General features: G+C 32.4%; 6 protein-coding genes across 9 annotated transcripts; 3 read left to right on the top strand and 3 right to left on the bottom strand.

The window, feature by feature from the left end:
• Positions 1-59: 59 nt before the first annotated feature.
• LOC124445657 (anaphase-promoting complex subunit 15B-like) lies at positions 60-1,158 on the bottom strand. Of its 2 annotated transcripts, XM_046996404.1 has the most exons (5): positions 932-1,158; positions 724-789; positions 534-650; positions 423-465; positions 206-348 (listed from the first exon to the last, which is right to left on the bottom strand). In XM_046996404.1, the coding sequence occupies exons 1-4, from the start codon at positions 1,058-1,060 to the stop codon at positions 460-462; spliced, it is 318 nt and encodes a 105-aa protein (XP_046852360.1). In that variant the 5' UTR covers positions 1,061-1,158; the 3' UTR covers positions 206-348; positions 423-459. The 2 variants fall into 2 exon arrangements, with proteins under 2 accessions (XP_046852359.1, XP_046852360.1); XM_046996403.1 differs by lacking the exon at positions 423-465 and having other exon boundaries at positions 60-348; positions 932-1,151.
• Positions 1,159-1,192: 34 nt separating this feature from the next.
• Positions 1,193-7,126, top strand: LOC124445654 (ankyrin repeat domain-containing protein 50-like). 2 transcript variants are annotated; one of them, XM_046996399.1, is made up of 8 exons: positions 1,196-1,445; positions 1,938-3,492; positions 3,614-3,817; positions 4,519-4,749; positions 5,047-5,124; positions 5,513-5,809; positions 5,931-6,326; positions 6,416-7,126. In XM_046996399.1, the coding sequence occupies exons 2-8, from the start codon at positions 1,983-1,985 to the stop codon at positions 6,922-6,924; spliced, it is 3,225 nt and encodes a 1,074-aa protein (XP_046852355.1). In that variant the 5' UTR covers positions 1,196-1,445; positions 1,938-1,982; the 3' UTR covers positions 6,925-7,126. The 2 variants fall into 2 exon arrangements, with proteins under 2 accessions (XP_046852354.1, XP_046852355.1); XM_046996398.1 differs by having other exon boundaries at positions 1,193-3,492.
• On the bottom strand, positions 7,016-7,777 carry LOC124445658 (EF-hand calcium-binding domain-containing protein 11-like). The gene has a single exon (XM_046996405.1). It carries the CDS (start codon positions 7,775-7,777, stop codon positions 7,319-7,321), a length of 459 nt encoding a protein of 152 aa, XP_046852361.1. The 3' UTR covers positions 7,016-7,318.
• LOC124445211 (protein Red-like) lies at positions 7,738-14,447 on the top strand. The gene is given in 23 exon segments (XM_046995918.1): positions 7,738-7,922; positions 8,033-8,096; positions 8,819-8,920; positions 9,405-9,464; positions 9,566-9,635; positions 9,837-9,940; positions 10,024-10,040; positions 10,177-10,286; positions 10,354-10,433; positions 10,515-10,614; positions 10,684-10,691; positions 10,856-10,928; positions 11,160-11,249; positions 11,397-11,529; positions 11,593-11,653; positions 11,857-11,999; positions 12,109-12,161; positions 12,927-13,018; positions 13,263-13,326; positions 13,429-13,517; positions 13,805-13,913; positions 14,007-14,044; positions 14,132-14,447. Coding segments are annotated over 23 exon segments (1,713 nt in total). The 5' UTR covers positions 7,738-7,912; the 3' UTR covers positions 14,175-14,447.
• Positions 14,150-15,556, bottom strand: LOC124445655 (deoxycytidylate deaminase-like). Its single transcript, XM_046996401.1, has 3 exons — positions 15,229-15,556; positions 14,483-14,696; positions 14,150-14,418 (listed from the first exon to the last, which is right to left on the bottom strand). The coding sequence occupies exons 1-3, from the start codon at positions 15,413-15,415 to the stop codon at positions 14,343-14,345; spliced, it is 477 nt and encodes a 158-aa protein (XP_046852357.1). The 5' UTR covers positions 15,416-15,556; the 3' UTR covers positions 14,150-14,342.
• Positions 15,557-16,033: 477 nt separating this feature from the next.
• LOC124445349 (protein Shroom4-like) lies at positions 16,034-25,110 on the top strand. Of its 2 annotated transcripts, none has more exons than XM_046996065.1 (9): positions 16,034-16,344; positions 18,333-18,481; positions 18,556-18,861; positions 20,594-20,758; positions 21,196-21,378; positions 21,596-22,633; positions 22,980-23,877; positions 24,173-24,451; positions 24,522-25,110. In XM_046996065.1, the coding sequence occupies exons 1-9, from the start codon at positions 16,222-16,224 to the stop codon at positions 24,801-24,803; spliced, it is 3,423 nt and encodes a 1,140-aa protein (XP_046852021.1). In that variant the 5' UTR covers positions 16,034-16,221; the 3' UTR covers positions 24,804-25,110. The 2 variants fall into 2 exon arrangements, with proteins under 2 accessions (XP_046852021.1, XP_046852022.1); XM_046996066.1 differs by lacking the exon at positions 16,034-16,344 and adding an exon at positions 17,105-17,420.
• The last annotated feature ends 8 nt before the right edge of the window (positions 25,111-25,118 follow it).

Below are 25,118 nucleotides of genomic sequence, written 5' to 3'. Positions count from 1 at the left end.
TGAAACTATCACATGTTGTAGGCATTGAATTATATAAAGTTGACCAAATATGCATGAGATCAAATAAAAACAATGTATTTAATATGATATCAAGGCTTATGCAAATGATTTGATATTTGGATACAAATCGGTACAATAATGATTTAATTTAAAAAATGATGTTTGCATAATATCTTTTGTAAAAAGGTAATTTTTCAATAAAATGTATCATAAGAAAAATCTTTATTAAATTATTAAACATCTAAAGGCAAAAATTCAAGTTCTTATTTGGAATATATTTGTTTAAACCCAAGGATTTGGTGCATCTTGACCATTTGTAATCATGTTTGCACTTTCATCCATGTCAATCTAGTTCACATTAAAATAAAATATTTTTAGAAAACATGCAACATAGCCTTAAGGAAACAGACAAATTTGCTTACTAATTGTGCAAAAACGAGCAAAGTTATTTCTGATTCCTTAGAACTAAATAGAACGATCCAGAGAAATATATTTGTTTGTCTTTGTATATATCAGGTATTTGTTTGTCTAACCTCTTGATTAAGATTCACTGCTCCAGTATCGGGACTGACACCATCATAGTCATCAGTTTCATCATCAATAACTTCTGCAGACTCTTCATCTTCTTCTAAATCTTCATCACCAGCAATCTAATTTTTGGTGCTTTTTTAACATGAATTTAGAATGTCCAAATATTTCAAAACACTTTTCCAAACATTTTACCTCTGATCCATTTTTTGTTTCTCCAATAGAAAGAAGATCATATCCTTTATCAGCAATCTCTTTCATCTAAATTGTACACAAATGAACTTATAACAATTTTAGGCTTATAACAGACTTAACCATCTTGTGTCTTTTATTCTTTTTCAAAGCACATCAAACATGTTATCGTGATGGATTGTTAATTATAAAGGGAAAATGTGGTTGATACCATTAATTTATATTCATTTTCTTCATTTGTAAGCAACAAATCATCATCTTCTCTTTCATTTAAAGAGAACCAGTCAGGATCAGAGAGTTCAGGCAGCGGATTAAAGAATTGTGTATGCTGAAATGCCATAAATTTTGCAAAACTTGTCACAGATTTGCTAAGGTTATTTTATAGGACATTTTTTATCATTTACCAGTCCCAGTCTCTCGAGCTTTTTACATTTGTTTAATTTTAATAAAGATTTCCCAAAACTCATTACAATGAATTTACATTTTCAAATATTAACAAGCAATAATTTAAATTATTTTAATTTACGAAATACATATACATTTCAGCAGGCATGGCTTGCTAATGATGACAGGTTTTGCTGGTTAGTGAGTCAAATGGTGACGAAAAAAATGTCAAAAATCCCAACATCGTAAATTTTCACAGCGTTGGCTACAAGCAGCCGTCTGGAACAGTTTATTCACAGACGTTAGCACATCGCATTTGGTTTGAAAAAATATATGTTCAAGTGAGTGTTGTTTTTAAAACAATCTTGTTTTCTTTACGAGCATCAATAAACCGAATTTGAGAATTGATTTCAAAATTCATTGATGAATAAACTTACGGTAAAATATTGCAAATAATTTTGACTGACCTTATAACATTGTTGTGTTGAAATAATTGATGCCGTTTGCCTGCTATTCTTTAATCCAAAATCGGCAGGAGTTTGATTGACGCTAAAATGAAAAGAACATTTTACGGTCGGCAATGGTTGTTCGAAAAGATTCAAGATATTGTAGAAAAAGATAAAAACTTGGATGAACCTAAGTATCGAGGTGTTTTGATATTAGGACAAGCTGGGTCTGGTAAAACTACCGTTTGTCAACAATTACTTCATCCCAATAAAAGTCAGAGTACACAAAATGATTTATTTGAAAAGATTATAGCGTATCATTTCTGTGATACTAATGATAAACAGTCTTTAGACGTTTATAAATTTGTAGAAAACATTGCTTTACAGTTATACAAGAATGAGAAACTTGCCGAAAAGAGACGGCAGTATTATATGACACAAATTGCAAATATTATGAAGGATGAACACAAAAACGAAGATATTGTTAACATTTTTAAGAAAGTTATCGTTTGTCCACTTCAAGATTACAGCACAAATAATGAAAGGTTAATAATTCTGGTTGATTCAATTGACGAGTCAATGATTGATAATGAAGGTTCCAATACTGATGCTATTGACATTTGCAATTTGTTTGTTATTGCTTTGCAACAATGTGCATTGCCCTCTTGGCTGAAGTTTGTTATTACAACACGAAGACAGTCCAGAGAAATCATTAAAGTGTTTTCTGGGATGAGGAAGGTCACTTTGGATGATTTAAAGAAGTCATATGTTGTTAAAGATGTGCAACAATATATTTTAGACCGTCTTGATTCAGAGGTTGAACTTAGAAAGCATTTGACACATGACACAGCAGAAATGTTTAATTTACTTCAAGTAAAAAGCAATGGATGTATTTTGTATCTTGAGCAAATATTAGACAACATTATCAAAGGTGTTCTTACTATACAAGATGCAGTTGAAATTCCAGGAACATTAAATGGTTTGTACTTGTGGTTGTGTCAGAGATTGTTCCCTCAAGATATTTATGAGACTCATTATAGACCAATTTTGGAAATATTATTGGCATCAAGGCAAAATTTGAATTTTGATGATTTATTTGATATTATGAAGTTGGTTAACGAGAATGTAAATGAAAAGCAACTATGTGAAAGTTTATCTAAATTAATGACTGTTTTACAGTTATCCAATGGTCGTTATCACTTTATTCACCATTCTTTTTGCGAATGGCTCACTGATGTGAAACATTGCACTCGTCGTTATCTTTGTAATGTATCAAGAGGTAACGCCATGTTAGCTGTGTATTTAATGTGCAAAGGAAAGACATTGACAGAAGAAGAGAATGAAAATTTCTTATGGCATTTATTACACAGTCAATATCCTTCTAGTGATCCTAGCAAACTTGACCAATGGCTTAAATGGAGTGGTGTTCATGGTCAAGATGTTGAATCTTTTGGAGAAAATATCAAAATTGAAAGTTCACATATCTTGAGAGAAACATTGCCATCTACATATGAAGATGGAGTGGTTCACTTGAAGAAAGATAATCAACCTGATTCACATGTGCATATCAACAAAGATGATGTGGGCAAAGATGAAGACTGGACAGCATTGTTGAAAGCAGCTTTTGACGGTAATAAAAGTGAAGTTCGTAGTCTTATTCAGAAAGGTGCTGATGTAGACTTTGTCAACAGAAAAGGTCAAAGTTCATTGAATATTGCATGCAGAGAAGGTCATTTTAACATTGTTTATGACTTAATAAATTGTGGCTCAGAAATTAATACAAGAGACAGTGATGGTTGCACACCATTACGAGCAGCAGCAAGATGTGGTTCATCAGATATTGTGAGACTCCTATTAAAACATGGAGCAATTCCTGATTTAGCTGATAATGAGCAGAGAACAGCTTTGAGAGCTGCTAGCTGGGGTGGTCATACAGATATTGGTATGTTTAAATTGATTGATTATTAACTTTTATACTGTGATTTTTTGTCATTGATTTCCGTGGTGTTGGTTGCAATAACTTTCTAACATTCATACCATTCTTACATTTGAATTATTTATAGTTCTTCAGCTGTTACAGAAAGGTGCAGATCCTAATCACTTGGATAAAGCTGGTCACACAGCATTAATTGCTGCATCTTATAGTGGTTTTATAAAGACAGTTGAAGTTTTGTTGGATCACAATGCAAATGTCAATCATAATGACAGTGATGGTAGAACAGCCTTGTCTGTTTGTATCATTTCAGAAACATTAAACAATCATGTTGGTAAGAAAAACACATTACTTTTACTTTTTCTACTTGTATTATGTTGTTGCTTGCATACAGTATATCAATTGGTTTAACAGTTGGTGGTATGGCCAGCTTGATAAATTGGGAGGGGGTATGCAAGTTTTGCCATATTACATAATTTCATTTCAAATCTATTGTTTTTTGTTGATTATAAGTTTTATAACATATAACATGTACAAACAGGAAAATATTTAAAAAATCCAACGTTGTTATTTTTGTGCAATTTACATAATTCCCATGTTAAAGAAAAATAGTGAAAAACTGGAAATACATCCATTCGTAGATACGTAGAGAAGGTTTATTTATGAAAACCCATGGCTGATATTGAAAAAGCCCATTATGGATCTTATGTAACACAATAATAGAATTTAGGGAAATTTTCCTGTGACGTATGAATAGCCACCAGGCCCCCACTCAATTATAATGTTTGTGGCTGAATACAGTGAACGTAAATCTGATGAATTATAAAAGAGAAATTGTCATCATGGAACGAAGTTTTAAACCAAGCAATGTAAACATGATTGAATGAACAATAAATACCAGATCACCTTAAAGGAAAAGAAGAATTTAGCCTAACAATTAAAGTTTTTATTTAGTACCAAAGAGAACTTCTAAAAATGTTGTTTAGACAAGTTAAAAATGTTATTTACTATTAATAATTTATCGTTGTGTATTAGATATAATCAAGCTCTTGTTGGATTATGGTGCAGAGGTAGATCGTCCAGATTATGATGGTATGACACCACTATGTTTAGCCTGTATGTTGGGTAATAAAAATGTTGTGCAACTATTGTTACAACGAAATGCTGATGTTGGTCATTGGGATCGTAATGGCAGAACACCTTTACTCTTAGCTTGTGCTAATGGACATCATAATGTAGTTAAAATTCTTCTCGAATTCCAAAGAGGTATGTAGTATTAAACTTTCTTGTTCTTTGGCTTGAAGAAAAGAATTTTTTCTTTTTAAGTGTTTCATTGAGTGAATAGATTAACCTCTTGGCGTGTGAAAAGCTTCATAACATTGTTTTTGAAAAGTTTTAGATTAAGAAAGACAATAGCAAAACGTAATAAAAAAGCTAATTTTTGGTTTCTAGAAAACTTTGTTTGCATTGACATAAAAAATTCACCTTTATACCAGGCGAAGTTCTTTATGAAAAAAAAATTCGGCGAATTTATTCTTACCATTATTTTCACACTTTCGTCAGGCAAACAAGGGACGAAAAAGGAGATTTTTAAGAAAGATAATTCAGGATGGTCCCCTTTATCTCTAGCTGCATTTCACGGTAAGACAAACTTCTAAACTTTGACTGCAATTGTTTTTTGGAAAGTTTACATATCCTGACCTTTTTGTGTTGTTTGAAGTCACCATTTATTCAAAAAAAACAACGTAATCTTGCAATAAATAGTTTGTAGGTATGAAATGGCTGAATTTAACAGTTACATCTGCTTTGTTGTAAACTCTCTTCGATGGCTAGAATTATTTCTTTTTTCTTGGAAACCTTAATTTTGTTGAATGAGTGTGTATTGGGTGCCAACTAGCCACTACAGCCAATACTGAAACTTTGACAGATTGTAAGATTCATAACAAAGACTTTGGTGAAAATAAGACTTTTAATATAGAACATAATTTTTTGTTTAAATGTCATAAGTCATATGTATGTTGTATTGTAGGTCACGAACAAGTGGTTCAGCTACTTCTTTTTTATGGCGCATCATTAAATGAATTAGATGCATGGAAACGTTCGCCGTTGATGTTGACAGCCCATGAAGGTCATACATCTCTACTTGAACAACTTCTTCAAGCTGGATGCTCCGTAAATTTAAGGTCTTTAGAAGGTCGTTCATCCCTTCATTATGCTACAATATTTGGTCATATCAGTTGTGTGGAAAAGTTACTTGAAAAAGAGGCAGATGTTAATCTTTATGATTCTAACGGAGCAACTCCTCTAAACTATGCTGCAAAAGAAGGTTTGCCAACAGAATATTTACCATATAAAGTAAATCTTAACAATTACACAGCTTGCGCAGAAGCTATATTTCCACAAAGGAATTAGTACAATTCCATTACGAGTTTATATTAAAATTTCAGGTAATTCAAAACTATGTGAAGTTTTACTGAAGGGAGGAGCTAAAGTGAATTGTCAAGATCAAAAGGGAAGAACCCCTTTGCACGTCGCTGCCTGGAGTGGATTTTTCAATGTGGCTGAAAAATTGATAGAATATGGCGCTGATGTAAATCATATGTGTTTGCTTGGCTACACACCATTAATGACAGCAGCTTGGCAAGGCCATACGTCTATTTTAAATTTACTGCTCAAAAAAAATGCTCTTGTTGACGTTATGTCTTCTAACGATAAAGCATCAGCTCTGAATATTGCGGCTCAACAAGGTCATGAAGATGTTGTCAGGTTGTTGCTGAATTATAACGCTTCAATAGTTGCAGATAAGTATGGGCGAGATCCTAAAAAGGTCGCTCTACAGGCAGGTATGTTAACGTACGTCATCAGCTTTCTGTTGATTGACGACGTGGACACGAATGTTGACGATGAACAAAAATCTCTATTGATGTTTTAGGTCATCGAGGAATCGTGAATATCATCGATTCTTTCAATTCTTTGGCCGTAAGTGATGGCAATTTTACTGATACCTTAAAAAGACAATTTCCTAAACTCACGAAAGGATCGTCAAACGTTGATATCTTAGCTTCAAAGCAAAAGAAAATAATCACAAGGCAAACTTCAAATAGTAGCTCATTTGGCAATTATGGTGGCAGTAGTGATATGGCTGATTCAAACGCAAGCATTAGTTCCAATGATCCCATACCATCTTTTGATGAAGAATATTCTCATTCATACAACGGTCCATTTAGTGAAACAACCACGATAATGTCGTCTATGTCTAGTTTTAAACTAAGTGAAGCAACTGTTCAGACAAACTCTACTGTCGCCATTGATGAAGAGGTTTTTTTTTCAAGATCTTCATCTCAAACAAATCCTTTTGATTCTGACATTAGGTACCATGGCTTTGACCCAGCTCATTTGAAAAATGCTTTAGAAATTTCGTCGACAGAAACTGTTTTGTAGCGTACAGTTTAAGTCATTGGTAATGAATTTTCGAAAGAAACGTTTAGGGAAGTGATGTTTGAAGCAAAATTGAGATAATCCAGCAAATCGATTTACATTGTTGTAATGAAGTGTATTATTTTAATGCTCAAGAACGAAAAGATTGATGTATCGTTAATACAAAAGATAAACATATTTTACTACACCATTACTAGAACTATAAGTCTAGAAGCGTTTTTTTATTTTTAACAAGTCTAGTCGGAAGTAACGTAATGATGCAATTTTTCTGAAAGCTTTTCTCACACCAGGCGACAATTTCAGCGCCCTACGTACGATGTGCTAAACAGAAGAGAAAAATAGCTTTGCCTTGACTGCATGTAACAGAAAATCAAATCAACTTTATTTCGAGCATCATTCATTTGGTAGAAAATTTCAACATATATTCAAAATCTCTAAAGGTTATCCTGCCGTCTTTGTCTCGATCAACTTCTTCAAACAATCGCTTAACATCAAAATTTTTCATGTATGAAGCACTCTGTTGAAAAATTTTCTCTACATCTTCAAAACAAATAAAACCCCTGCATTTTAAATCACATGCAACAAATAACTGCCGAATTTCGTCATTTTCATCTTGGTTAGACTGTTTTGACTTCATAGCTTTAAGGAATTGTTCTTTTGATATTGCATTGGATTCATGAGAACTGTTTGCGATCAGTTGATGTATTTCGTATTTCGAAGGTTTGTAACCAAACAATTCTACAACAGCCAATTTTAGTTCCTCCTTTGTTAAATATCCTTTCTTCTTTGTGTCTAATTGTAAAAATATTTCCGAAATATGCTGATTGTCGTTTAATAATTCTCTGAAGTCAGACATTTTGAAGGTGCGCGATACTTCATGTAAGAAAATTAATCTTTATCAATAGTGTGGCATTGTGGGATACGTGAATGTTAAAAAATATAAAATAATAAAAGTTTATAAACATTTTTATTACGATTTTCAACCTAAAAGATGCCAGAAGGTAAAATTTCGTTCAATAATTATTAATGCTGTTTATATTTGTAGATATGAAAATCTTTTTTTCTTTGTGTTGTATAGTATTTTCATTCTATTATTTTTTACATTACGTAGGCTCAGAAAGCTTTTCAAATCCATATGCACCTGTCAACCTTGCTTCCAGCATCGATGACGATGGGTAAGTTGATGAAAATATTATATGATTCATTTTAAAGTGTGTGTGTTGTCGAAATGTCTAATTTTAATGTGGTAACCAGGTGCCTCACTCAATTGAAAATATTTTATGTTGATAAAAATAAAACTGCCAAGCTAAGCTTCAAACATTACTGATGCTAGATGGTGGAATGCAATCACCACTGTATACAGAATAAACAGATGGACAATTCTTCAAACAAAAAAAATCAATAGACTGTCCGACTGTTTGTTCCCTATATTTTGAAATTGCTTCATTACTAAGATTTAAGTCATTCTTGAAGACTATCCATATTGTTCAGGCTTGTATCCAACGTATTTGTATGATATCCATCTTATATCTGTGATATCCATCATACACTTATGATATCCATCTTACACCTGTGATATCTATCTTATTGCTATGATATCTAGCATACTCTAATGATATCCATCTTACAACTATGCTATCCAACAAACACCTATCATATCCAATATACTCCTATGATATCCATCTTACACCTATGATATCCACCATACACCTAAGTTATTACAAAAACCATTTGGTGTGCTATTGTGTTATTGATGTGTTGCACAGTTTTTGTCAGAAAAATTCATTTCATGCACTTTTATTTAACATTTACCAGGCTTTAGCTCATTATCATGCAAGTTGTTCTGTCTTTTCTGCCTTTGTTTATATTGTAATGAATAATGTTTTTTGTTATATAGACCAGCTCTTACAAATGATGACTTCAGAAAACTCTTGATGACACCCAGAATGTCTGCACCAAGTGTTGCACCTCCATCTGCTAATGTAGCCAAGTTAAAGTTGTATGTTAACATTAATAACATCTGCACCAAGTGTTGCACCTCCATCTGCTAATGTAGCCAAGTTAAAGTTGTATGTTAACATTAATAACATCTGCACCAAGTGTTGCACCTCCCTCTGCTAATGTAGCCAAGTTGATGTTATATATCAACAATGATGAGGTGGACTTTAAACAAACAGTTATCATTTGCTAAGTTCATATCACTTCATTTGTGATTTAAATGTTTTTCCAATGTCTGATGAAGCAGGTCAAACAGTCATATTAACCATAATTTTAAGAACACAAAGTTCACTAGTACATGAGATTAGAAATTTGCTTATATGCACTTTTAAAGTATTGTTTATTTAAGTTTGTCAGTTATCATAGCTGACATTGTAAGTTTATGATTTAATGGAGAGATGCTTCATGAACGGATTCTCTATAGCATGTGTGCTTTCATCTTTCACCAATCCAGCTAACTATTGAGAATTGTTTACATATTTTAGACAAAGCAAGACATACAATGACCATGATAATCCTGCTTCATTACGGAGAAAACGTAAAAGGTTTGATAATTTTCTTTAAGATAAGAAAGACTCATTATTGTAAATAAACCTTTCTTTTAAATTATTATGTCTCATTTGTTTGTTTTTTTGCCCTTTGTAAGTCATTATGCCAAGTTAAAAAAACTTGAGGAAGAAAGAGAGAAAGAACTTGCTGCAAAATATCGAGATCGGGTAAATAATTTTAAAAAACTAATGTTCAAAATACATTGAATAATATAGGACAACAATAGACTTATTTTTCTCATCATTACAATTCTTCTAAAATTTTTATATATCTCATATCTTGAGTTTGCAAGATATCTTGTTTCGTCCTTTTGTCCTTGAAAGGGTTAATTAGTGTTGAAACTTTGCTGTTGTTTACCTGTGAGCTAGGCACGTGAAAGAAGGGAAGGCTTTAATCCAGATTATCAAGGAACTGATGTCAATCTCAAAGCATCAGGAGATTATAAAGCAGTTGGTCCTACTGTTGAAGCTACGTTAGTTAAAATTTGTTTTATTTGCTGTTAGTGAAATCATGTAACAAGAAAAATGTTTGAGATTTTTGTTTATCTATGTACAGAAATACTGCGGTTTTCTGTTAGTGAAATCATGTAACAAGAAAAATGTTTGAGATTCTTTTGTTTTATCTATGTACAGAAATACTGCGGTTTTCTGTTAGTGAAATCATGTAACAAGAAAAATGTTTGAGATTCTTTTGTTTATCTATGTACAGAAATACTGGCTGAAATAAGGAAACGGGCAATACAAGAAAGTAAATTTTTGGGTGGTGATATGGAACACACACATTTAGTTAAAGGTCTTGATTTTGCTTTACTACAAAAGGTAAATGTGCAAAAATCAAATACCATAACCTTAGATTATTATCAAACAGATTATTTGACAACTTTAGGTGCGCAGCGAGATTACCGCTCAAGAATATGTAGATGAAGAAATAACAAGAAAAAGTAAATATAAACCACAGAGCGATAGGTATGTAGTTGTAGTTTCTAGGTTTGTATACTTATTTTATTATTATGTCAATATATATTGCCTATGATTTTTGTGTCATAGAATCACCAAGGTTGCTGACAAAGAGATGAAAAGTGATGATGATAGCGATGAAGATGTTAATGTGGAAATTTCTACTGCTTTAGGTAACACTTGTTTATATGTTTTAGCTGTTATAAAATTTTGAAACTAGAAACAAAAGAAAAAAAATAAAGAAAGCAAAACTTTTTAGTTTAACATGTATAAAAATACTTGCATGAAAGATAGACACTTTTTCACTTGTATTTGTTTTTATATCACAAGGATTTTCTTATATAATAACATATCATATACTTCTATTTTATATATATTAATATTGCAATAAATTACCCAAATACATGGTAACATTTGTTCTTTAAATGCAGGTCAAAAAATTATAGATCTGTATTTAAGAGCAAGCCAGCAGACAAGAATGAGTTATTCCAACCAGGAAGAATGGTAAATAGACTATTGAATTATATATGTGTAAAATGTAATTATAAAAATATGTTATTGCTTGTGTATATATGTCTTGAATTAATTCATTAAAAAATGAATGATTGCATTTGTTTGGATTTTGAGCTTATAAACTTTTACTTCTCTCCAAAAATTTTCGTTCATGTTGGGAAGTAAAGAAAAGGAGTTCCTGTTTTTTGATATATGGTAATATTGGTATTTTTGTTTTATAAGGCATACGTTTTTGAGTTGGAAGATGAATATGTTGAAAGCGATATACCAACAACTTTAATAAGAAGTAAAGCAGACTGTCCAGGAATGGAGGTAGTTACGTATTTAAGGAATCAATATGTTTTTTGAGTGGTTGCAAATTATTTAAGAAAAATGTTTCACGGTTTTACAGACTCCGAAGCAAATAATGTTTTTCTGCCTTTGTACGTTCAATAAATTCTTTTCATTGATTTATCCCAGGCTCAAACAACGCTTACGACTAATGACATTGTCATCAATAAACTGACGCAAATTTTGTCGTATCTCAGGCAAGGAATGAGAGGGAAAAAACTTAAAAAAGGAGAAAGGTTAGAGATGATTAATGAACTTGATTGATAATTTGTTTCGAATGTTACTTAGAAAGACTTGTTAAAATGTGATAATTTATTTGTTTTAGGCAAAAATAAAGGAGTTGATGTTGAACACCGCCAGAAAGAAAAAACACAAGTATATGAAAGGTATTTTATGAATTCTATTGCTTTTTTTCTACGTTAAACGTCATTTTATGTTTTCAATAGCTTATCAAATAATGATTTCAACAAGTGCAGGGTTTGCGTAGAAGATTTTTTTTAAACATTTTGGTTTATTTTTAGTAAACATTTTGGTTTATTTTTGTAAACATTTTGGTTTATTTTTAGTAAACATTTTTGTTTATTTTTAGTATTTATGATGACATTGGTGATTATGATCCTACACACAACTCAAGAGATGCGACAACAAAATCTAAAGATTCAAGAAAATCAAAACATCATTATTTTAACAAGGATTCTTATGAAAATGATCGCGATGATTTAAGAAAAGCAGGTGGAAAATCGTATTGTCATGAATTTTTGTAAACAAAATTTGATAACTATTATCAAATTCCCTTGATCACTTGTGTTTTTATTAAATTCAATTTTGCTCTCAAATTTAGAAATTTCTGCTAAAGATTTTGCCAAGAATGTTACCAAACAATTCAGCGACAAGGTTGGTACAATTGGTAGTTTTGTATAAGAGACAGACCTGACTATTCTCTCAGTACAGCCGTTAGACTTCCGGTTTTAACAACATTTTCGTAGTCTCGCGGTTTTAAAGGTTTTATTCCTCGCTTGCAAAATCTGTTCAGATTGATATAAATTGAATTTTGAGTATAGAACTGGACATTATATTGGTTGAAGACAGGATTAGACATCAGTTTGTATATTTGTCAAACACATGGAACTATTCCCCGAAATACGTAGGCATACTTATTTAAATCAAGCATGACGTCAAAAAGAGACTAGTTTTAGTTTTCTTGGAAATTCGTTTTTAGATTTTTCTAGGTTTTAATATTGAGATATCCAGGATGTATTTTTTAATCTCCAGGGGGTTTTTGAGAAAAGGGAGCAAAATATCTCTGTTTTTAAAATCAAAGGTTGATATGTCTTATAGAGACATACAACATATTATCAGTGTGCATGAGCAATTTATCTTAAATATCAATAGTTGTAGCAATGAAACAAACTCTCAGATGAATATTTGTGTGAAAAATAGTTAGACAGTCTCTGGCTCAGTGTTGTATGAAGTTGTAGTTTTTTTTACAATTTCTCTGTGTCCATAGTATTCTTTAAAGTTTCGAATCAATCAATATCAATGTTTATCTTCTTCTAAGATGTATTTATCCGACACATTTTGTGTCAAAGCAGTGTGTTTTGATTATGCTTTTTTGAGGAAAACACTTTGTTTCTCATGTATTGATTGTCATTTTTGTAGGTTGCATCTAATGAAAAAGATAAAAGAAAATCTGGGAAACAACAAAAATCCAAACAAAATTATGATGATCATTACATTGAATGTTATCCTGGGTACGCAGGAAGAAATTTTATACATACATAAACTTTGATCTTCAACTTCATCTTCATAATTTATTAAAAACTCAAAATATAGGTTATCAAAACACAATTACATATTAAGATAAAAATTTCTATGATCAACAAAAAAGTTGCATTATACAAATTGAGAGATTATTACTCATATCTCCTGTTCAAAAGATTTTCATTTGAAGTGTGGAACATTGAAAATTGACGTATGTTCTATGGTTTTTTCAAGAGGAATGGATGCAGATTACAATTATGACAGTGAAGAAGAGGTGGATTATTCAAAAATGGACATGGTTGGTTTTATATGCAAAAGTTGTCTGTGTTCCCAAATAAAATGACATAACTTTTTTCTTGATTAGTATTTAATAAAATTTTCATCATTTTCTCATCAAAAGGGAAACAAAAAAGGTCCAATCAAAAGATGGGACTTTGAGACAGAAGAAGAATATAATTCTTATATGGAAAGACGTGAAGCCTTACCAAAGTATGATACATAATTTCATTACATAATTTATAATTTTTAATTTCTAGCAGAAAGATAATTGCTCCTGGGTTAGTTCAGGCCTAATGAATGAGAAATTCCTGAAATGTTACCAGTACATTTACATATATCTAAGATATGTTTAACCACAAGCAGATTTAAAGGTGTTGCATATTCATCCACAACATATATTAACCTTATGTATTCCTGTGACAATGTACTGTCATGATTCTGTTTGAAACATACAATGTCACCAACAACAATAAACAATAGCTGCTTTATCCACTTAGGGCAGCTTTCCAGTTTGGTGTAAAAATGAGCGATGGTCGAAAAACAAGAAGAACAGGACCAAAAGATGATAAAGCAAAGTTGGACAGAGATTGGAATAAGATCAGCAAGGTTTACTTTGATGTAGTTCATCATTGTGAACGTTTTTTTAAATTTTTATCTTGTAACTGTCTGTAACATGACCTATAAATGTCTTACTTTAAGATTATTTCCAAGAGAAAAACTGATGGGGTTGATGATCGGTAAGATATGTCATTCTACCAATTTTCAAGTAGTAAATTAAAAGATAAAAGATTATACAGCATAGCCAATGTTTGCTTTGTTTTCAGATCCAGAGGAAGACATGATAACAAGAAAGCAAAAATGTATTGACAAGTGTAGTTTTACAATAAATAACTCTGCTTATATGTATCCAGCTTCATTTCTTTTCAAATGGTTTTTATTAACGTCAATGGTAGCAGGTATATGTACATGTACAAGCAAATGTTAAAATACATAAAATATTGTCAATTGATTAGGTTTAAAAGCACAATTTATTTTCTAGTGAATTGCTTTTGTAGACTGCTCTATTGATTCAAAGTCAATTGTTATTTTATTCCTTTCTGGTTTGAATTCACTGCAAAATAAAAAAAAATATCAAAATAATGTGAATGTGCTTTTGAAAGACAATTTATACTTACACATATTCAACTTTGGCCATACCAAGCAAAGTTTTTGAAGCTTTTGTGATTGGCTTATCACGATATTTATCTGATAGATAAACAACTCTCTTAATCCCAGATTGTATAATTAGTTTGGCACACTCATTGCATGGAAAAAGAGCAACATATATTGTACATCCTTTAACATCCGAGGAATTTTTGTTTAAAATGGCATTCATTTCTGCATGACACACTAAAAAATATAATCTGCAAAATGATTTTATGTTGGCATTTCCTGACAAAGAATAGACAAGTAAAATATGCTGATCTTCAAATCCAACAATTCTTAATTTTTAACAACTCGGGGAATTTACCAAACAATGTTGCATGGAGACATCAACTGTTGCAAACAATAAAACTGATTAAATATTCTCTTGTATCAGACCACAAAGTTGGCTGAACTGCAAGTCAAGAATTGACACATACTACTATCAATATCTACTGCCTTGGACTGCTTGAAGACCAGGATCAAAATTGAAACCTAATTAAGCAAAATAGGGAGGGAGGGTTGCTTAAATTCACATCATAGGAAAGATAACTAGATAAGTGCATTTAATTACAATCCTTTTAATGGAGGATGTGACTGAGATAAGAATGTTAGGTAATTTCCCTGCTATCAATTCCACAAACACTAGATCATAGCACAAACTACAGTCTTTCCACACCACTATGATTGTTCAAGTTATTTATATGTTTTATGTACTGGACTTTTGTATTTGACTAACCATAAGGGTATTTTGTATCCAGATAATCTTCAGCAGTTCTCGCCCAAGGTAAAATATCATCACTACAGCCGTTTGGCATGCCATTATAACCAATGCCGACAATTTTATTTTCTTCGTTCACAATACATGCTCCCACTTGAGAATTGGGGTCTTTGCTTCGCTGTGCTGACAAAAATGCAACGGCCATAAAATATTCATCCCATTGAAGATAGTTGGTTCTTTTTTTAACAATACTTGAACCTGAATTAAATAAATCTTCAGTATGCTCATTTATTTTTGTAGTTTGAACTGTTGTATTTTGGTTTGACTTGCCGCCATTCTCGAAATTTGGCGGGAATAGAGCAATAGACTGGACTGGATTGGTTGATCTTGATCTGGGTTGATCTCAATAGGGTTGATCCATAAAACTTGACAAATTTGGCAAATATATGTGACTAATGCGAGTAAAAAAAAGTGGGGAGGGACCGGACACCGGAGTTTATGAATCATTTCAGTTCTTCCCCCTCGTCGAAGATGCTCCGCGATCTTGCATATTACCTAATATATGTCTTATATCAAATATTGGTAGGAGAGTCTTCAAACCAATAATACTGATGCTTGTGTTTTAGGAATAATGAATAAACACGATTTTTTACATTTACATTACAAGCAAAAATGGATTTTAGCATAAAAGCGGAAAATATAACAGAAATGACCACTCAAAGACAAAAGTCAAAGAAAGCTTTTCGCAATGACTTGCTTGGGCAAACGACAATTTGCTTGCATCTAAATGCGCATGCGCTAACTCAATTCAAAGCTTAAATGTTTTAAACTTGTTTTTGTTTTGAAAATGTCGTAAAATATGTCTTATTTGTCGTTTGTATCGCAACCATTTTCTCATGATCCTGCCAGAAAGTGATAAATAGGTCGTTCAGACAAGTAGGTTGCTCGCAGATGTAATATTATAATTCTTGTGTACTTTTATGGCATTTTAATACCCAACTGCTCGACGGCATGATGTATACTAAAGATGGTGAATTTGAGGTTTCTCTCATCGGAGGATCACCTTGGGGATTTGGTATTCGTTCTCAATCAGGAAATGCTGTAAATAATCGCCCTAGAATCATTGTCAAGGAGGTTTGTTAAAGAAATGAGTCTCGTTTTCTTATTATGGCTAGTTCATTCGTAGGCAAAGCTTATTTTATGCTTGTTAATTCTAGTGCTTAGAAATGTCCTTTGTTCGTAACAATGATTAATACGAAATGCGGCTACATTGTACACTTCTCAAAATCAAATTGCATTTTTTTGTGTTATAAGAATTTGATGGTTTCAAATTTCAACTTTTGAGACATTTCACTTCACGTCTTCTGATATATAACATTACATATTCTGTTTTAACATATTCTAACAGGATTTCCCAAGTTAGATAATACCAATTCGCTAAATTCTGTTGTGATTTTTTTTATATCAAGTTATGTTTTGGTAACATATAAAGGCAATTATTTCGTAACACCTTGTAAAATATCGTGAAAGTGGGCTGTTCAGTCCTACCACTATGATGAGATGTTGTATTACGAAAGTACTTTATTCCTGCTGCTGTTCATATGTCTAATATTCTCAATCTATTGATGTTTTTATTGACTTCTATGTCAAAGATATAATTTGAAACATTCCAAATAACGTGCACAATGATGAAAATTGTTTATCTTGAAAATAAGACGTCAGGGACCAAGTTGTGCGTTCAAAGGAAAAACAGTGGGGATTCATATATAATTTCTCGTGTTTCTAATCTTCTTAAAACGGAAACCTCTGTTATCGCTTATTCTTGAAGAATCATATTTCGTAGACTTCACGGTATGTTTCATATCATCGGAATGATAAGAATTTTGTGCGATACGACTTAATTCTGGAACGAAAACCTTGTATTTTTACACCAGTTGTTCACGGATTTAATGGCTGTTTTGTTAATTCATTTGGCTACCAATAACAACGAAGTAGAAACGTCTATTGTCTTTGACAATGTTTAACTATGTCAGCAATTCTTCCTATGTTAATCAATAGTTAACGGCGAGGCTATTTTGAGCATTATTTCATGACTATTCAACACATTTGAACTGCTGTGTTGAGATTTTTGTGTTTGTTGATACAAACAGAGGAGAAGAGCCTTAGACCTCTTTTTACTTGGATCTAGGAAGAATTCAAACGTTGTTTGGGTATGCGTTTTGTTTAAATGTTAAAACTTTTAAAGTTTAATTGTGTAACGTGCGTGTATAATATATGAAGCGTCAAACATGGTGTGCGTAATCATTCAATTTGTCAATTATGCCCTTGCGATCGTGTCATACTAGAGATTTACCTAAATTTCATGTTTGTATTTCAGTAAAATTTTTATATAACGATAAAATGCATGTTTTTCCTGTCTTCGGCGAGACATGACAAGGTCGTATGCTGAAGTATTTGATATTGGTAAATTATAATATTAATTTTTGATCATGGCTTGTTTTGCTCTTCAGAATATTTGCTTTCAGCATTTACTACAATGATGGAAAATCAACACTATACTATTCATATTTTGTTACACTAGGCAAGCAAATATACATGTGTAAGTTGTTTTTTTATTAAGAATGGGTCTATCTTAAACTTTTGTCAGGTTAGATCATTATATACAATGATGAAATCATGTAAAATTTCGTCATAATTTTAAAATTTTGACATGTTTGTTAGCATGGTAACTTGCATGTTTCAGTGTCATTAATTAGTTTGTTTAAAGTTTGGTTTTTTTGTCATGCCATGATACAGAAGTAACTTGATTCTTGTTATTCAATAATGTACATAAGTGGTTGCTCATTTTCACTTAAAGACATCTTGCTGGTATCTGTAATGTGTACCCATGACTGTAGAACTAATAAAGACTAAAAATTTATTACTTATCATTTGTTTGTGATTAATTTCGCATTGTGTATTGGCACTTAACTTGGAGAATTTTCAAAATTATTTCATAAAACAAGACTATTTAAAACTGGCAATGTTTTCTTTTCATGAAAGTCTTTCTTTGTCTCTTAAAATTGCTATAACTTACTGATTGGCTATTTATTCAAATACACATTCAAATTGTCCAACAACAGATTGTTCAAGGTGGAAAGGCTGACATCTCTGGAAATATTCATGTTGGTGATGAAATTATATCCATTAATGGTCTGCAGTTTGATAATGAACAACAGGCAACAAAATATGTTAAGGATGCCAGAAAGGAACTGATTCTTAGAGTTAGAAGGTATGTATTTTTATAAAGCATGTATTATTTGCCATAGTTGAACAATTGTGCTGAATTATTTAATTTTCTTACAGAGGTCAAGATAGAAGAAGAATGAATATCAGATTGACTGGTGATTTTACTAACTACTTCTCTGAAGCTTTAGAAAAACCTTATGAAAAAGAGGTTTATGCACAAAAAAAACCTGTTTCAAACAACAAAAGATCAAGTAAAGAGTTTGAGATAGACCTTGGATATAGCAACAGTATTGAAACTACAAATCCTACAACAGATTATCATAACTCAAACAGATCACAAGTAACCAGACTTACAAGATCTGTCAATGACTTGTCTGAGGTTGATCAAGTTAAGGATCATTTTATCAAAGATGATTTGTCAAGGTTTGTTCAGTCTAGTGGTTTTCATGCATTTATTGATTTACAAATTCTAATAAAAGACATTTTATTTGTATGTGATACAAATAGGATTTAGCATCACATACGATTGTTTGCGGCGCATTCAATTTCCTCGTCTGTTCTGTCTTCGTGCCAAAAATGAGATTTTTTTTCAATTTCATCACGTCAAATAAAAATAATTTGTCGCTATGAAAATGAATCGTCTTGGTGTGATTGCAATGTTTCGATTTTTCATGCAAATAATTGTTATTTCCTTGATTTCTTTATTCATTAACGCAACAAGCAATTGTACTAAATATAATTTTGTTATTTAATCTCATATTTATTGATTTTTGCTCCGCAAACCGCAATTTTTAGACGAAATGTATCCTACTGAAGTTGGTGGGAGATATTTAATACCATTCATCTGTACAGCTGTTCAATTAATTTTCATATCCTTCATGCGGATTTCGAAAATTTCATGTCAATCAAATAGTTATGAGCGATAATTTGTTTAAACTCTGATATTTTTGTAATTCATTCATTAATACCACACAATAACGAATAAAGATACATCGTTCTCTCAAAGTAAGCGAGGCAAGTCGCTGCCTCACTGTGACTTTTTTACATCGAGAACATGGAAGTAAAAGACAAACAAAAATGACTATATGTGTGTGTATGGTTATGTTGACATCTTTTCCTCATGTTGCACGTTTTCAACTCTTTAAATACAAATAATTAAAAATGAACAGTCATGGGTTTTTTAACTATGTAGCGAATATATAATGCAATGAACTGAAGGGTCCTCAAAATTACAAGAATTTAGTTACGAATGATAGCTAGAACAGAGTTATTTCACAGCTCAACTTCCTCATAGCCAATCATCTGCTATTAAACATTGAATTTACTTTAATGTTCTGTATGTTTGTTAGTACAGCAACAAAGTAAAGTAAATTTTTTTGTTTTCTTTTGTTGAATCAATTCTTGTTACCCTATCAAAAAAATCACGACAAAATTTAATTTAACCAAAATGACAGCCAATAGTTATTAGTTTGTTGAAAGCAGTGATAGTTGAAAATATAAAAAGCTCAATTAATCTGTCATCAAATGAAATTAGTCCCTGCCATTGTCTCTTTATATGAAAACGATGATCTCTTTTGTTCTTTTCATCCTGGAGGTATAGAAAAGATAGTTCATTTTTCAATGGCAGCATTCTTGCGCAGATCATCTTCATTCTTTTCATTTTGTAAATTATTTTAAAGAGATTTAACTCTCATTATGTAAGATTTGACCCCCATAAGACACTTTGTAAATCATTAAACATTGGATTAGCTTTTAAGTTTTTTAGTAACTTAAATAATAAATATTGTTAGTCGGTGATGATTTTGTAAACGTATCATATAAAATGCAAAATTTGGAAAGATGTTTTGACCAGTTTTATTGAGGGCAGGGCTCGAAGTTGCGGCCAGCCAATGGCCAAATGCATGCCATGTTTGAACTGCCAAGTTGAAAATAAAATGGCACGCGAAATACTAAGCATTCGCAGAGAAACGTTCGATTTATTTTATTTTCTTACTACAACTTCAATTTTTATTGATTTGAGTCGCGAACAGTTGGTCGACCACACCAAAATTAAATGTCAAGTCACATTTTTTTTTGTTTCGAGCCTGATTACGCCTGACGAGCGCTTTTAGTTGAGAGTTTCACAAATAGTCATGGTGGATTTTTCTTTTTTTAGTTCACAACAAGTAAAAGCTTATGATTCTTCAAATAATCCTGAGAAAGGATTTCAGCGTATACTAAGGGTGCAAAGTGTAAAAGTGTCGCCACTGCGACAGTACAAACACACAACAGACAATGAACTGCCTTCTCCAACATCCTCTTTTGATGGAAATTACAAAATGTTAGTGAATGTCATTTTGGTATTGTACAAAGAACTTTCAACTTTCGTTTAATTCATAGCTGGGCCCTACTTTAAGATAAATTTTCCATTCCTCACTAACAACCCACCACCACATCCACCATCCACCACCACCAACCACCACAACCATCACAACCACAACCATCACCACATCCATCACCACATCCACCACCACAACCACCACAACCACTACAACCACCACCACAACACCAACACCACTACCACAAACAACCACAACCATCACCACAACCACCACCACCACCCCAACAACCACCACCCCAACCACCACCACCACCCCAACAACCACAACCACTACTGCCACCACAACTACTACCACCACCACTACTACCACCACCACCACAACCACCCTTCAGTCATCCAATAAAACAACTGTCTTTTTTTTTAATGTATATGTTTAGGAATGCTGAAAGTAGTCATTCATCAACATCTGGTAATGTTCAAAAACCATATCGCTCTAGTTCCGTTGAAGCTTTAAACCGTACGTGGCCGTCTGCTGAAAATTCAGAAACCATTTTGAACACTTCGATAAAGAGTGAAATCTCAGGCGGAAACTTACCGTTTGTAGTTTCAGGAAAATCCAGGTAAAGATAGTAATGTTTTTGCAAGTATTTTATATCTCGTTTGCTTTTCATGATTAGAAAAATTTCAGTGTTATGCTGTTATAGTAAATGATTTTTCCTGACTATTACAGTCATTATTACAAACGAAATCATTGACTCACAATATACCCTGCTTCAAGATATAAAATTAAAATTTTTTGCAACCTTGCCCAATCAATTAATGTATAAATATATTTAGTGATGAAGAAATACATCATTCAATGGTGGAAGGAAAAACTTCTTTATCGCTTGCACCCAAACCACCATCGAGAAATAGTTCATTTCGTGCAACACGTCGTTCGTCTTCATCATCTGTCTTTTCTGATTCGTCTGAAAGGAAACCGACTTCACCAAGTCCTACATCACCCAGTCAAACATCTTATTATAACCCATCGTATGGGAGTGTTTCCGGTGGGGAAACCAACAGTTTGGATGATTTTGATAAACCTTTACCCCCAAGACGTTACAGCAAGTCAGTAGTCATGAATTCCATACGAAGTAAAAAACAGGGAAGTGTTAAAAAGACAGCGACAGGAGAGATAGTACATCATACTCGAACGCAGAGTCTTCCTCACTATATGAAAACTACTGGCCAACATTCACCTGTTGAAGCTATTGAGATCAGTAATGAGATGCGGTTGCCAAGGTCTTCCTCATTTTCACGTGTGAGAGTTCTTGAAACAGGAAGTGGTCAAACAATGAGAGCTGACATACAAGAACCATTCCTTAGTAAAACAACTCGATCTACAACTGCTATGAACAACATAACAACAGAAAATGTAAAATCATCTTACGCAATGGATTTGACCAGTAGGGGCAGTAGTGATCAAGGTACTGTAATTCAGGCTCTTAAAACTGGTGAAATATCTTCAACAAATGAAGAACCAAATGAGGCGATGGCTGACATTGCCAAATCGAGCGAAGCTGAAGACGAAGCTTCTAAAACTTCAAACTTGAATCATAAATCAACTGTACAATTTCATAGTAAACGTGAAAAACAGCCAAAATCTATCCTTAAACGGGACATTTCAAGACCTCAAGTGACCAAGGTGAAATCACAAAAACCTTTTTTGAAAGAAAACTCTTTTATGACACGTTTACTTCAAGAATCTCATGCGGAAGGTGGAAACGCGGCTACTGCTGCTATTGAGAAAGAAATCAACCAACTTACTGGTAAAACTGGTGTTTCTCTTAAGTCCAATTTCAACGTTAAAAATTCTTCATCGCAAAATTCAAGGTATATTTTATAGCTTCGATTTTGTATTCGTAAGACCAGATTTTATTATCTTATTGTAAAGTAGTTGCTTACGTTACAAATACCATTTTTATATACTAATTTATTGTCTTTGATATAAATGCATGCATTATATAATCTGATAAAGTCATTTCAAAGAAGCATGCTATGAATGATTCTTGTTGGCAGTATATTGTAAACTGCATTCATTGTGCAGTAGTGGAGTAACTTAGTGATTTATTCATAAACCTTGATGTCTATGTCTTTCACTGAAACCTTTTATAATGCGCAATCATGAAACGTTTGTGGTCAGTAACAACTTTCATTAAAACTATATTATTGACTTTAGCTCAGAGGTGATGTCTAGTAAAGCTGAAATCATGGAGAACGTCGAGCACACGAATCAAGAAACAAATAATGTAGAGAAGACAGTATCCTCTTCTTATTTCAAGAAAGAAGATGAACCATGTTTGCAACACGTAAAGACGTCTGACTCCGCTTCATCTGCAAAAAACGTGTTCACTCAATCCGTTCAACATCCTAATGATGATGTTGTTTTGCAGAAAATGAACCCTGTTTCTTCCTTTCAAACGGTGGGGTCATTTGATGTTGAACTGAAAGAACAACCAATAGAAAGTAATATTGATGATGATGACGAAATCATTGAAAATGTATTATCGTCAAATGATGATAAAACTATTGGCGAACAGGAAGAGAACTCTAAAATTCAATTTTCCTTTTCTACTGATAAAAATATTCATGAAAATATGTCAGAAAGTGTATCATACCCAAGAATGCAGATGTTAGATGAAGCAAAACATGATAATTTCATATCCTCACCAGAGATCCCTGTGAAAAGTGGGCACAGTCGAGAAAACTCGGCATCGTCTCTATTAGAAGAAACTTTAGAATCGGCCAAAACCATTGCAAGTATATACTCGGTACAAGGCCCCACTCGTACTCCAGATGGAGAGGATTTAATGAGCACTGCAACTCAAATGAGGCGTCAATCACTGGCCAAAAGAGGGAATCGACGCAGAACAAAGCTTGATTTATCAAATATTACACCTGAACGGACATTGTCTGAACCGTCAACGGAGATATCGAAAGACGAAACTTCCAAAGAAAGACATGTTGAAAATAGAAATAATAATGAACGTGAACTAAGTGGACAAATATCTTATGAAGAAGAAAGTCGTCAGAATACTTTACTTAGTCCAAAACTAGGAGCTTTGGAAGAACAAAAGGTAGTTATCACTTACATTGTTTGCACATAATGGTAATTTAATTGAAAATCTCAATCTAGTAAATGGTTTTATGCAATGGTAGCGCAATTATAGGTATTAAGGATTTGAGGGGTTTTTTAGAGTAATAAACTGGTAATTCAGTATAGATTACATTTTATTCTGTTTAGTTTGTGTTGAATGAACTGCTGAAAATTTCACTAAAATTTTGTCTGTCGTGGTGTTCGTTTATATGATATTTTTCTGTGATACATTTTTTTTGGTGACGTATATCTCTGGTCATCTCTTTATTCAATAGGGAATATTGATTTCAAGCATGCAGAAAAAGATTGAGTTGTTGAAGGATCAAGAAAATGAGGTAAAAGAAGAGATGAACGAGAATGATTTATTGGGAAAACGAGTGTCAGAAAAAGTAAAAGAAAAAACTACTAGCTCGGAGTTTTCTAAATACGAACTCTTTGTTGGTGAACTAAACAATATTATTGGACTACTTCTTTCATTAACACAACGCATGCATCGTTATGAAGTTATGCTTGAAGATATTGATCTTAACGAGGACAATGGTCGTACAAAAAGAGTAAGAACTCCTCAAATTCAGCGTGTGTGTGAGTTTATATAATCATTTAACACTGGCTTCTTTTTTTTAGGATGTTCTTTTGAAAAGCATTGACCGAGTTAAGTGTCAATATGAGGAAGCCTGTAGGATTAAAGAAATTAACGATAAAAGAGGTGAAACAGTTTCAAAAATTGTTGAAGAAAGTTGTCGCGATGAAGAATTTGCTGATTTTCAACATTTTGTTGATATGAAAACTCAGCTGGCCCTCACTCAAGCTGAAATTCAAGATAAAATCAAACTGGGCGAAGAGAAACTAAAAGCGTTAAATTCCGCTCATATTGATTGGGTGATTTTAGATCTCAGCTTAAAGTGACAGATTGTGTGAAATGTTTTATGGTATAAGTTTGAAAATTTTTAATAGATATGTGAATGGTATAAACTATTATTTAGAACAATGTTTAAGTGATAAAAACTTTGTCATAGGAGTTAAAAATAGTTTGCAAATTAATTTTTTTACAATTATTACTTCAAAATCCTTCCTGTGTGACCATTTTTGTAGTAAAGTTGAGTAAGAATGGCCTCGATTTAAAATTTTACCAATACATATGACATGCTGTCGAAAACAACAATAAACCATAAACACCTTAAAATAAATTGATTTACGTTGTTTTGACCGTATACTCTACTG

The sequence above is a fragment of the Xenia sp. Carnegie-2017 genome, unplaced genomic scaffold (assembly GCF_021976095.1).
Source record: "Xenia sp. Carnegie-2017 unplaced genomic scaffold, XeniaSp_v1 HiC_scaffold_22, whole genome shotgun sequence".
In the NCBI taxonomy this organism is placed as follows: domain Eukaryota; kingdom Metazoa; phylum Cnidaria; class Anthozoa; order Malacalcyonacea; family Xeniidae; genus Xenia; species Xenia sp. Carnegie-2017.
Note: the sequence above shows the minus strand (reverse complement) of the source record. Positions and strands in the feature narration are given on the sequence as shown.

Bases quoted from the DNA above. Each gene is read 5' to 3' on its own strand.
- LOC124445349 (XM_046996065.1), top strand. From the start codon at position 16,222: ATGATGTATACTAAAGATGGTGAATTTGAGGTTTCTCTCATCGGAGGA. The intron at 20,759-21,195 runs GTTAGTGAATGT...GTATATGTTTAG, and splicing joins TTTGATGGAAATTACAAAAT to GAATGCTGAAAGTAGTCATT. The intron at 23,878-24,172 runs GTAGTTATCACT...TTTATTCAATAG, and splicing joins GAGCTTTGGAAGAACAAAAG to GGAATATTGATTTCAAGCAT.
- LOC124445657 (XM_046996403.1), bottom strand. From the start codon at position 1,060: ATGGCATTTCAGCATACACAATTCTTTAATCCGCTGCCTGAACTCTCT. The intron at 651-723 runs GTAAAATGTTTG...ACCAAAAATTAG, and splicing joins AAACAAAAAATGGATCAGAG to ATTGCTGGTGATGAAGATTT. The intron at 349-533 runs GTTAGACAAACA...AATGTGAACTAG, and splicing joins CAGTGAATCTTAATCAAGAG to ATTGACATGGATGAAAGTGC.
- LOC124445655 (XM_046996401.1), bottom strand. From the start codon at position 15,415: ATGGCCGTTGCATTTTTGTCAGCACAGCGAAGCAAAGACCCCAATTCT. The intron at 14,697-15,228 runs GTTAGTCAAATA...TATATTTTTTAG, and splicing joins GGATACAAAATACCCTTATG to TGTGTCATGCAGAAATGAAT. The intron at 14,419-14,482 runs GTAAGTATAAAT...TTTATTTTGCAG, and splicing joins ATGGCCAAAGTTGAATATGT to TGAATTCAAACCAGAAAGGA.
- LOC124445658 (XM_046996405.1), bottom strand. From the start codon at position 7,777: ATGTCTGACTTCAGAGAATTATTAAACGACAATCAGCATATTTCGGAA.
- LOC124445654 (XM_046996398.1), top strand. From the start codon at position 1,659: ATGAAAAGAACATTTTACGGTCGGCAATGGTTGTTCGAAAAGATTCAA. The intron at 3,818-4,518 runs GTAAGAAAAACA...GTTGTGTATTAG, and splicing joins AACATTAAACAATCATGTTG to ATATAATCAAGCTCTTGTTG. The intron at 5,810-5,930 runs GTTTGCCAACAG...TTAAAATTTCAG, and splicing joins AAACTATGCTGCAAAAGAAG to GTAATTCAAAACTATGTGAA.